General features: G+C 36.8%; 1 protein-coding gene across 6 annotated transcripts in view; it reads right to left on the bottom strand.

Annotated features, from left to right (window-relative positions):
* SNX9 (sorting nexin 9) overlaps positions 1-12954 on the bottom strand; it is a 113077-nt gene that overhangs the window by 41253 nt on the left and 58870 nt on the right. For 4 of the 6 annotated variants that reach the window (XM_007484808.3, XM_007484806.3, XM_007484809.3 and 1 more), the window contains one exon: positions 3662-3751. The exons of the other annotated variants lie outside the window; for them this stretch is intronic. In XM_007484808.3, the coding sequence (XP_007484870.1) occupies positions 3662-3751 (90 nt within the window). The remainder of the gene's footprint in view (positions 1-3661; positions 3752-12954) is intronic. 6 annotated transcript variants of the gene reach the window in all.

Here is a 12954-nt window from a genome sequence, read left to right as displayed (position 1 = left end):
TTGACATCTCCTAATTATCAATTCTGCAAAACTATACATATTACTTGGAGCATTTTATTTTATAGTCCATTTAAGTATAGCAGTTGCTGAGGTTTTGTAATAAATGACTACTTTATGTAAGAAGTAAAGGTTTCCCTTTTGGTAGAAGATAAAGTAACTTGAAAACTAGTACAGTATCTTGCATCCTGCACTTGAATAAAGATTTCCTGAATGAATGAATAATACAGTTTAGATATGTAACTGTGGGCAAGTAATTTAATTCTTCTGGCTACTGGACACTTAACAGTCCTTCATTTGTCTAATATTGAAGAACATTTGATTGCATGAAAATCAGTATCTGTAGAAAGCCAACTTGATAGTGAAGTTGGAAAACTCACATAAAAAACTTTTTACAAGTTGACACTTAAGGGATATTAGCAAACCCAGCCCATTTTCCCTTTCAGCCCAATAAGAGAGAAGCTTCAAAGGAGATTTTTAAAAAAGAAAATGAATATTAAGAATATTGCGACCTTAGAGGTCTTCATCTGTAACAAAAGAACTGGATTAAGAGATCTAGAGAGGTGAACTCATTCATACAACCAGTTAATAGCAGAACTGGGACTAGAACTCAGAGGTCTTCTGAATCCAACCCCAGTGCTCAATGAACTAGGAATATGTTCTTGAATCCAAGTGTTAAAGGAGACTTCTGAACTATTTATACCTCTTCCCAGGGTACCTGTTACTACTGCCTGAACTCCACTAGCAAAAACAGAAAATGTCTATTTTTAATCTTTGTATCTCCCATGGCACTTCATAGCACTTATCCCAGTACTTTACACAAAGTGGACTTTCAAAGAAGGGTGAAAATGACCAGGAAATGGAAGGTAAGTAAAGGAAAAGGAAGAAAAAAGAAATGAAGGTAAGTTAGCATGAAAACAGGACTTCAGATATATTTTTTAAAAAGATATCAGTCTTATCTTAATAAAATGTTCTAACAGATTATAATAGAAAAGGTCTTCTAATAAAAAATATGGCAGGTAGGTGGTACACTAGATAGAACACTGGGCTTCGAGTCAGGAAGACTTGTCTTCATGAGTTGAAATTTGGGTCTCAGACATTTACTATCTGTGTTACCTTGGACTCTCACTTAACCCTATTTGCCTCAGTTTCTCATCAATAAAATGAGCTAGAAGTAAAATGCAAAGCACTCCAGTTATCTGTGCTGAGAAAATCCCAAATGGGGCCATGAAGAGTGTGAATGTTAAATTTACTCCATCCTGCTTAGTCTAACAAAACAGTAACGTCTACACCCCTACTTAAGGATTAAGTATTGAGAAACATGGCCTATGACAGACATGTGCTAGCAAATGACAAATAAGAAACAACTGACAGACCCCTGGGCTGTCATAAGTCAAGCTTAAGCTACCATTGGTACATGAGAGACACAGGAAGTGATGTAAAAACAGTCTATATATTTCGCATCACTTCCTCTCTTGGGCTCTTTGCGTGAAGAGGTGGCAGCATGCTTGCTGAGCATCTTGGTGTGGTGGCAGTTATTGTCCAGATTTGGCAATGAGTGTCCTTGATACACTACTGGGGGAAGCTTAGTATCCTAGTCCAGGTAAGGCATCTTCTCTGAGCTCTCTCAGAGTTTAGGCTGATTCCTTTCTCCTTTACCTTCCAAAACACTATCCTCTTAGGAAGCCCCTAATCTTCTAAGAAGGCCTCGTGGCAGAGGTTTTTGAACTCGTCTTGGCACAGACTAGGCTGGAGAAATCCTATACCCTTTTCCCTCTCTCTTCTTCTTAATTCCTTCCCTTTATATTAATTAGGCCACCATAAAATTTCCAAACTGACATAAGTATTTTATTTGTGATTTGAATTAATCCCTGGCAACCAATTAAATTTATATTCAGTCACAAACCTAAAATTTACCCTTACAGGAGTCAGAAATGACTGATAATAGCTAAAAAAGAAATATAGTGCCAACTACTTGGTTAGGAAAGAAAACTAGACTGGGAATCAGAACTGAGTTCAAATCCTGGCTTTGCTGCGAACATAAAAAGTTATTAATGTCTCTGATCTCAGTTTCCTTCTGTGTCAAATGATGCGGTTGGATTCGATAGCCTCTAGGGTCCCTTCTTTTTCTCCAAGTCAATGTATCAATACTTGCAACCATATCTGGGCTTAGAAGTCCCACTTTTCTCTCTCTAGGCCCATTCTATTCCATTCAAACTTCAATCAATTTTGCATGACCTTTATGCAGGCTGCTTCCAAAATGCATGTGGAAGACACACTACAGTCCTAACAGTGGTGCAAGGGTGCTGCAGAACCCGTCCAAGAGGAGAGAGAGGAGCAGAGACAAGAGATGGGAGAAGAAGCAGTCCCTACCTAGCGCTTGGAGGCCCTCAGAGAGTACAAAGAGAACTGACCTCAGAGATCTTGGGCCCCTTCAATAGCATCTACAAAATGAAGAAGTTGGCCTAGAAGATCTCTAAAGTTCTTCCAGCACTAGTTTTAACCTGACAGTTCTGGAAATAAACTTCATCTTAGAATGAGAAGAAACTAGGAATTGAAACTATACGTGGTCTGTAATTTCCAAACCAAATTTGGCAGAAAACAGTTGATAGGAGGTCCCCAAAGGAATTCCCTTCCTTAGCAAAGCAGCCTGGCACTAGAAGGAGCTACCTTAAAGAAGTGTTCATTTTAGGCTTGGTGCTGCTGTAATCTTTGTGTACACAAAAACTCATTTCTGAAACCAGATTGAAAAAGGCTGGGCTAGAAAGAACACATAAAACACCTCTATAATAGGAAAACAGGCAATGCCAATTATACCTGTGAATTCTTTGTGTGTTTATGCAGAGGCAGAATTTTGCAGAGGTTTTTGTCTCATTTGTGGAAAGGTGACTCTCCCCCCATCTTTACTTTCTCTTGACTGGATGAGAAGCTCAGAAGGCAATTAATTCTTTGTCCCTACCCACAGTACAGTGAAAGACTTAAGAGATTCTCTACTAATGTGCCCCAGGAAGAAGGATCCAAAGAGATACTGGGAAAGTTAACTGAACTGCTTTAGTTCATCTTGAATAGTCATTTTCATTGCAAAAGGAGACCACTTCCATTTCTAAATGTTCTAAAAACAATATTCTGCTTGAGTCCATTTTTCTCCTTCTTATGAACCTTAGCATGGTTCACCTCCCTTGTGCATGTCTTCCCTACTTAACAATGGCATATCTGAGGTGTACTATTGGAAGTTAGTAAAGTTGAGTTCCTAAGGCTTATCTTATTGAGCTAATTCTCATTTTGATGAACACTGATATGAATACTGGTCTATGGACAAGCATTTCCCAATTATGATCCACATATGCCTGAATTTCCTATGCTTAAGAAATTTACATGAATGTAAAAAAAAAAATGGCCTGTGAGAATTTTTCAGTATAATCGGTCAGGATATACTATTGTCAAATCCAATAGATCCCCTCCCCCCCCCACCAAAAAAAAGGAAATGTTCCTATGAGGACATGGTAAAACTATATTAAAAGGTTTTTAAGATCTTTTATATTGTATATTCCTATATATCATAAACAACAACACTCAGGTGCTTTCCAAAGGAGAATCACTTTATTTTGGGAAAGGGCCCTAATTTAAATGGTAGCTTCCCCTTGCATTCAAGATTTTCTTTTACCTCATTTATAGAAGGAGGAGAAGGAGAAGAAGATGAAGGTGGTGACTGGTTGAGGCTTTCGACGTAGCCAATCTGAGCCAAAATATCCCCCTTAAAATAAAAAGTGCTCAGTGAATAAAAATTAAAAGCATAGCATTGCTTTTAGCAGGAAAGGGCAAATTCATGGCAAGGAGAGCAAAAGAGAGAAACATCTGCATGCATTTGTCCACAAGCATGCAAGAAAAACAAGCTTATTTGCAATGTACCAACACAGCATTATTTTTCAAAATCTGTAGCCCTACATCACAATGCAGTCAGAAAAGCCCCAAAACAAGATAAACAGCAACTTTCATGCAAGCGGAAAAAGTCAACAAAACTACTTTGAGGGAAGAAATGAAGCCAGGTCAAAAGTGGTCTATTTAATTTTGGCATGGCAAGTTTACTTTGCTTTATATGACTCTGAACCTGATGTTTAAAAAAAGATTCCCATAAAAAATGGAGCATGATTCACTTTTTTCAAAGTACTATGTTTTAAAGAATTATCATGTCTTTAAAAGTAAAGGCCCTTGAGGACATTTAAATGATACAATTTATTTAGTTAATGGAAGCATCTCTAACCTGACCTCTTTTAAAAAAGGGCTAGTACCAAAAAAAAGTGGCAAAAAGGTAAAAGGATAGACATCAAAGACCAATGATAACCATTTCCTACAATTTTCCAATATAAAATCAGTCACTATAGCAAGTAGCCTAGAAACTGCCTCAGACTGTAGACACTTGATCTCCCTGCCAAATAGAAAAAAATACAGCAGCCAAGAACAATACTGGATTAGAGTATAATTTAATTTGTACGTTCTTATTCATGGAGATGGCATAATTGGAGACATGGGTTCAAATTTTGACTCTGCTTTACTTAGTATCTGTGTGTCTTTAGGCAAGTTACTTAAATCTTATGTCTTTCTATTTCTCAAACCAAGAGCTAGATTAGATAATTTTACAAGTCCCTTCCAGTACTAAGTCTAGGATTGTAAAATCCAGATAAATAAAAACATCATTTCAGGATGGAGAACATTAGCAATTGAGAAGAGGAGATCTGCATTCTGCTCTCTCCTCCCTGAATTTATTGCAAATATATATACATATGAGTATATACTCCTTTCTTCAATGATCCACACTCCCTCCTAGTAGAATGCAAGTTCTCTGAAGGCAAGAACTGATTCTTTTTCTTTTTTGTCTTTATATCCCCAGTGCCTAGGATAGACTTTTGTTGGATCGTACTGGATTGAGCTAAAAATAAACTCGTGGGAAATGAGGCACTTGAAGAAGTAGAAGTGAATAAGAACTGCATGTTGCATTTGGGATGGAGAGGAGGGTAAAAAATGAGAGACAGCATGTTGAAACTGGCTGGAGCAAATAGTATGTGGTGAGAAGTAAAAAAAAAGAAATATTCCAGTCTGGAAAGGCAGCTGAGGGCAAAGTGATAGAAGACTTGAAATTCAAGACTGAGGAGTTTATATTTTATCATAGAGGCAATAGGAAGCCAAAGGACTTATTTTTGGAATATTAATTTGGCAGTTGTATGGAAGATCGATTAGGCAGTGGACAGAATGAAAGTGAGGAGACATATCAGGAAGCAAGAGATGATAAGGGAGTGCCTGAGGGTACTGGTTGTGTGAATGGGTAGAAAGAAATAAATGCAGAGAGATGTTGCAAAGATAGATACAAAAGGTAGCTATGGAAGGTGAGGGAAATTAAGAGTCATGGGTGGTTCCAGGGTTACTACTGGTAGGATGATGGTCCCTTAAAGAGAGATAGGGATGCCTAGATGAAAGATGGATTCAGACACATTAAGTTTAGCAATCAGTTAGTAATATGGAACTAGAGCAAAGGGATGGATATTAACATCTGGATTTCCTCTTCATGGATATAACGGATCCAAGGGAAAATAAGGAGATCAAGAAAGGGTGGTATGTACACCAAATTATAATTAAACAAATGAAAATTAAATCAACTCTGGTTCAACCCCAAACCCAACAAAATGATAAAGATGATGAGTGGGAAATGACAAACACTGGAGGGACTGTCAGAAAACAGGTACACTAATGTACCGTTGTTATTATGATTTGGTCCAGTCATTTGGGGAGAAGAAAAGTCAATTCAATATAGTAAGTAAAGTAATGGGAACCATTCCTTTTCTCTCCATCCTCACACCATGTTCCTTTCTTCCCCAAACCCAGTGCCCGAGAGGCTGAGAATAAAGGCAGAAATATCTTTTGAGTGAAAAGAATAGAACTTTAGGTAAGAGAGAGAAGAGAAAAAAATTGGCAACATCACTACAGGTGCTCTGTGTGTTAAATAGTGCCTGGAGGTTCCTCTGAGGGAAGTCCATCTTAATGGGAAGAAGAAGGAAGATGCAGCTAAGGAGATGGAGAAGGAATGACCAGGTGGTCAGTCAGAACAAAATAGATAAGCCACATAAAAACCAAGGTCATGTGAATCTTAAAATTTCTCAGACTTGTAAATCTTAAAAATTCTCAGACTGTACTTCAGAAGATTTGATAAAGCTAAACCCATTTTAAACAATGAAGGGACTTTGGCCAGGAAGGTGGGAACTCTAACATTACTCCACCCATACTTAGGCATACTTCCTTACTGAACAATGGAAAGGTACCCAGCTCATATTTAAAGTAAAGCTAAAACCCTTAAGCTGGCTGTATTTTTAGATCTAATACAAAAAGGTGCTAAGTACCTGTGAAGGTCAAATTAATCACTAAAAGGTCAAGCAGGCTTAGCAAGAGGTGTGAGGTTTTAGTCTACTCAGGTGTGAATAAAGAATGGTCAGTCCTTTGGAAAACATCTACTGAGATTGGTAGATTTAGGGGAGGTGACACAGGAGAAAATTCTCTTTAAAAGGAGGTCAGAAAGGCCTCTAAAAGGAATTCAGCTTTGGAGCTGAATTGGAGGTCAGGAGTCAGAGAAGGCTGTTGGGGCTCTGAACTGAGTGCAGCTTTGGTAGCCGAGCTGGAGCTCAGACTAGTTGGAGTAGCTGGGTCTCTCTGAATGCTAGAGTTTTGCTTGGAAGGATCTTGTGGTGAGTTGATAAAAGACTGACTGATCTCTCTCTTAAGGCTTAAGCCTAGGCTGGCCTAGCCCTTTTCTCATTATTTCCTCTTACTCTCTCCCTTTCATTAATTCCTTAATTTGTATTAATTAAAATCTCCATAAAACCCAGTTGACTTGGGTATTTCATATTTTGGGAATTTTCCCATGGCGACCACTTTATTTTTAATATAAAATCAAGACACTAAAAATTATCTTTACCATTGTGGCCAAAACCTTGCAGTTTGGCCATTTACATATTTTCGTGGTCACAGTTTAAGGCAACCACTCTTTCAACTATAACAGTCAGTAGATGGGAAAAAGGGGTGGCAGACAGTGTTAAAAGCTGCAGGAAGTTTGAGTAGAATGATGACTAAGTTATCAGATATATTATATCTCATTTATTTATAATTATTTATTACAATCTATTATAGATTGCCTTGGAAGGTAATTTAACTTTATAAGGAATAGTTTGAGTAGTGCATTGTAGGGTAAAGAATTGTGATCAGAGGCCAAGGAACATGGTAGTTCCTTTCTACAACTTTGGTTATGACAGGGAGAACTGAGAGAAAGGTTATTAAGAGCTTTTATAATGACAAATTGAAAACCTATAAAAAATAAAGACAAAACTACTCCAGAATAATACAGCTCAATGATCAAATGATTTAATTTTCAAAAACTTAAATTAACCCCCCCAAATTATATTGATTGGTAAAATGAGGGTCAGGCATAAGAGTACATTGTCTATTTTCAGAGAATTACCTAGAAAGAAAAGCCAGTCTTTTATAAGCTTTTAGTAAGAGTCTGAAAATATTGTTTTAAGGTATTTTGGCATTATTTTAATTCTTAAATTTGTTGGAAAATTGGGTGCAAAGGAGATATTTACTTGGACAAACAGGAACTTCCCCCCTATTTTTAAGGAATTTCCTTTTTTGTTACAACACTTAGGGAATCGGGAGGTTATGAGCATAAATGTTTGTTTTTAGGAGCTCCTTCAGATAAGAGTATTGACCTGACTATACCATTGCCAGTTCAAAATCCCAAAGGGCTTGGTTATCCTCCATTTCCATCTCAGTCTCTTATATTGTTTTTATATATATATATATATATATATATATATATATATATATATATATATATATATATATATATAAAAGGTTTGCTGAATATAATGGTATATCACTAAAGTATTGAGAGGGTTACAGAAACAGGTGTGAAGGAGGGAGCCCTAAGCTAGTGGGTGAAGCCAACTCTCCCTCTCTTTCCCCTGTTATAATAGGTTGTTAGTTACCACACTGTTTCCCCCAAAGGGAAGCAGATGGAGAGGATTTGATGACAAGCTCCCCTGTCAGCTACCCTTATTGATTTCAGTGCCTTCCCCTCAGAAAGGATTTAGAGGCAAGCCCCAGGCTGGGGTGCTCTTTGGAAGACCTGTCCCAGGTTTCTTGAAGTAATCATTTCTAATATTATTGAGAGGCCTACACGAATATCTGAGTGTTAAAGAGGGGTTTATTATTGAGGTTTAGGTGAGCTGGATGAGGGGAAAAGGAATAGGTAGTCCTGTCAAGATACTATCTAATGGGCCTGAAATATTGCCCAACAGAAATCTCTACTCCTTCCCCATTAAGTATCCCTTTCTATTAACTTAATTACTAGTTTGTCCTAAGAGAAATATGTAGAAAAAAGTTCTGTGAGTAAGGGAGGGATAAGGGACCTGTGCCCCCCTTTGAGAGTCCAAACAGTCCCTCCCCTAAGGGGTCTGAGATTGAGATGTCTTCCTTCGGGTTGAGGGAAGTGGCAGATGTATGATTGGAGGCAGGTCAGCTATCAGCTTGGAGGAAGAAGCAAGATCTTCTTAGGTGGCTTCAATAATCCTCAGCCTCCCAAAACTTGTCCTCACAGCTTTGAGGCTAAGGTCAGAATACCCAGAGTCCCCTCAAAACCATTTTTCTTCCCAGAAATCTTTGCACTTCAACTGTCTCTCAACCTCTTTCAGTCCTCATCTCAGAATTCCAAATCTCCGTGCCCTCCATCCTTACAAAATGTAAAAGTTTTCAGATGAAACTGAGTTCTATGGGTTAAATTCTAGAGGTGAGGTTAAAAATTCTATATGTTTAAAATATAGCAGTTTCAGCATCAAAATTCAATAATAATAAAACATCTGTATAAGATGAACTTTCTTGTTTGGGCTTTTTGACTTCCAGGTCAAATTAATTTGCTTTCTTTTATGAAATAAAGGAAGAAAAGGTGGAAACTTATTGAAGATGTTTGGAAGCTGATAATGTGGACAAAGGCAAGACAAACACATTATGAGTTGAGGAACAGGATGCAAGTCTCTGAGAAGGATGAAAAGACAGGCAGGATGAGGAGATAATATTTGGATTCTTTTCAGAATTATGTGTATTGCCAGGCCTAGAGATGGGAGAACGTAGATTCAAATATGGCCTCAGACACTTCCCAGCTGTGTGACCCTGGGCAAGTCACTTAACCCCCATTGACTAGCCCTCACCACTCTTCTGCCTTGGAGCCTTGGAGTATTGACTCCAAGACGGAAGGTAAGGGCCTAAAAAAAAAAAAAGCATCTGTATTGACTTATATATATATATAAAATTCAATCTTAAAGATTGGATCTCTCTATATGGCTCAAGCTAAAACTGCAGGGGCTGTGGCCCTCTAAACCATATGGGAGCTATGACCTGTTCCATTTTTAAGCTAGGCTAGTTATCCCTAACTTAGGAAATCTAGTGTCCTCCCCTTGGGGCTCACTATATTAATTAAAAAAATTTGGGGGGGGGGGGAATAATGCTTTTCTTAGCACCTACATTTCCTACTTTATTCCTCCCTGACTCTCCCAAATAGCCATTACTTATGTGTAAAAAAAAAGAGGAAGAAAAAAGTCTAGCAAAACTAACATCTGTTTTAGCCTTCCTAAAGACAGGATGTAGTAAAACAGATGTGAAACTTCCTTGTCATAGTCAACTTTAAAAAATACACACTCAAGTGGAAATAAAAGTTCCCAGACTTTTCCTACATTTCCACCCATTCCTCCACCATTCCTACTAGAACTTCTAATCATTGAATAACCTAGCTGCCTCTTCTCAGGAGTTCTGATCAAAAAGAGAGGACTACATTGGGAAGTATAAGTGATATAAGGGAAAAGATGCCAACTAAAACATTTAAAAATGTTTTAAATTAAATGTAATATTGCCCAACTTATTTTGCAATTGAATGTTGGTCTTAATCACAAACTATACTTATTAATAAAGATATGAATTCTATGGCTTTTGTTGAGAGTTCTGAGCAAAAAACCTATCAATCTGAAATCATTTGATCACATCCCTTTCTAAGACAATGACAAATCCAAGGTCTAATTAGTGTACCATAATATAATTATGTATTTATATATTTTAATAGCTCTTATGTAGAAATGCACAATATGTATAAGTATTATTGTATGCTTGTAATTCCAGTAGAAGTGAAACTTCTGAAATTCATTTCTATTTTGAATTAAGCTAGAAAGTGATATAGGCATAATTCCTGGTAAATCTCTATTATTAATATAGAAAACCTCAAGCTTGGAAGATTCATGACAAGTTTTGGATAATATATTAGTGAACTGAACAAATCAGGTCCATGACACTCCCTGGCTGCTGCTTCTGCTGATGCTATTTGAGGATATCCTAAAGCTGGGGGCTCTTAAAAGTGAGATCATCTCCAAACAAGAAAAGAAGCAAAAAAATGGATTAATGCCCAATACACAGAAGGTGCTATATACATGTTTATTCCCTTCCTTTACCATTCTCTGTGTCCTTTTCCCCTGAGCAACAAGTTGGACCATCAAACCTCTGACAAAGGTCTAATTTAAGGAGCTAAGTCAATTATACAAAAAAAAAATCAAGCCATTCCCCAATTGACAAATGGCCAAGGGACATAAATAGACAATTTTCAGATAAAGAAATCAAAACTATCAATAAGTACATGAAAAAATGTTATAAATCTCTCATAATTAGAGAATGCAAATCAAAACAACTCCGAGATACCACCTCACATCTAGCAGACTGGTCAATATTAAATTAAAGGAAAATAAATGTTGGAGGGGATGTGGCAAAATCAGGACACTAATGTATTGCTGGTGGAGTTGTGAATTAATCCAACCATTCTGGAGGGCAATTTGGAATTATTCCCAAAGGGCACTAAAAGACTGTCTGCCCTTTGACCCAGCCATAACACTTCTAGGTTTGGACCCCAAAGAGATAATAAGGAAAAATACTTGTACAAAAATATTTATAGCTGCTCTCCTTGTAGCGGCAAAAAAACTGGAAAATGAGGGAATTTCCCTCAATTGGGGAATGGCTGAACAAACTGTGGTATATGATGGTGATGGAATACAATTGTGCTGAAAGGAATAATGAACTAGAGGAATTCCATGTGAACTGTAATGACCTCCAGGAATTGATGCAGAGTGAAAGGAGCAGAACACCGTACACAGACGGATACATTATGGCCCAATCAAACGTAATGGATTTCTCTACTAGCAGCAATGCAATGATCCAAGATAATACAGAGGAACGTATGAGAAAGAACACTATCCACATCCAGAGAAAGAACTGTGGGAGTAGAGACACAGAAGAAAAACACAGGATTTATCACATGGTTGGATGGGAATCATGTAAATAGTTTTTGAACAGTGATACATATATAACCCAGTAGAACTGCTTGTCAGCTTCAGGAGGAGGGGACGGAAGGAAGAGGGGTGGTAAAAATCAGGAATCATGTAACCATGGAAAAATATCAAAAACTAAAAATTAATTAAAAAAAAAGTTATGCAATCCCAAGAGAACAACAAGGTCTCTAGAATACAAGAAATAACCCCAGTGGTGGAAGGAATACATGGACAAGAGTCAAAAAAACAATGAGAAACATAGATGAGTTGCAATACGTGTTGCTGGATGAACTACTTATATAGATGAAGTAGAAAGTCCACTGAACAAACTTGGAAATTCAGACAAAATATTAATATGCTTAAAAAAAACTTTAAACAAAAAAAATAAAATTTACAACTAGTTAAAAAACCATTCTGTCCTAGTTCTCTTAATTTATTCTCAGTTCTAAGAAAAATATTTTTGATTTCTTTAAAATTTTATCATCTGCTCACTGAAATTTAGTACCATGTTCCATGAATGATAGACATTTTTAAGGTTTCACAGTTTGTTATTCTAGTCTTTCAATTTCATTAGGAATATAAAGTGAGAATTGGTTGGGGAACTAATTTAATCTAGTTAAGACTCACCTGAAGAGATGGCAACATTATACAGTATACAAGTAAATATACTCAAAAGTCAGAATTTTTTGTAGCTCTGACTGTTCATATCTAATTGAATAACATCAGAAAATATATTTCTTGAATTTCAAAATAAAAGAATTACTTTAGCCTTCTGCCTCTAAGAGTTTAGATAATTATACTCAATCCTCCAGAGTGTCTCATCATAGTATAAATTTCTACTGATAGGAGATGTACATTCAAAAATACTAGAATAATTGTTTTCAAAATGGTCACACAACCAGTCTTCATTTCTGCAAATATTCATCTGATCAGTTCATTTCCATTCAACAAAGTCTACAAATTAAATCTGTACAACATAATTGAGTAAAGAAATTACCATCTAATATCTTTAGTATTTAAAAGATATCTTGAGGAGCACTATGATTACATTAATAGCTTATAGTTAAAAATGTGGGGTGGGGGAGAAGAGGAAGGGATCCTTCTCCATACTCCATCATCCTCTGTGCAAAGAACATGGGCCAGGAGTAAGGAAAACCTGAATTTAAATCCAGTTCCAAATACAGCTGAGTGACTCTGAGCAAATTAATTAATCTCTGTCTATATCAATTTCCTCATCCATAAAATGACAGCATCTACCAAAGACAGAGGAGGGAAAAAAAGGTTGCCTTTGAACCTTGAAAAGAATATTTTTAGGAAAAAATTAAATGGAAAACAATACTTTATATATAAACTTAGGGATTTCAAATCACAGAATATTAAAGCTGAAAAGACTCTCAAAGATCAAAGATTAACCTGCTTAATTTACAGAGTGGAAACCGAGGCTCCAACAGTTTCTGTGATTTTGCAAGGTCACAAGTCTAGTGTCAGTCTAGCTAGAATTGGAAACCTAGTCAAATGAAGTGGGCAGTGTATATGTGCTTTTTAAATTTTTATA

Source organism: Monodelphis domestica, chromosome 2 (genome assembly GCF_027887165.1).
Source record: "Monodelphis domestica isolate mMonDom1 chromosome 2, mMonDom1.pri, whole genome shotgun sequence".
NCBI lineage: Eukaryota > Metazoa > Chordata > Mammalia > Didelphimorphia > Didelphidae > Monodelphis > Monodelphis domestica.
Note: the sequence above shows the minus strand (reverse complement) of the source record. Positions and strands in the feature narration are given on the sequence as shown.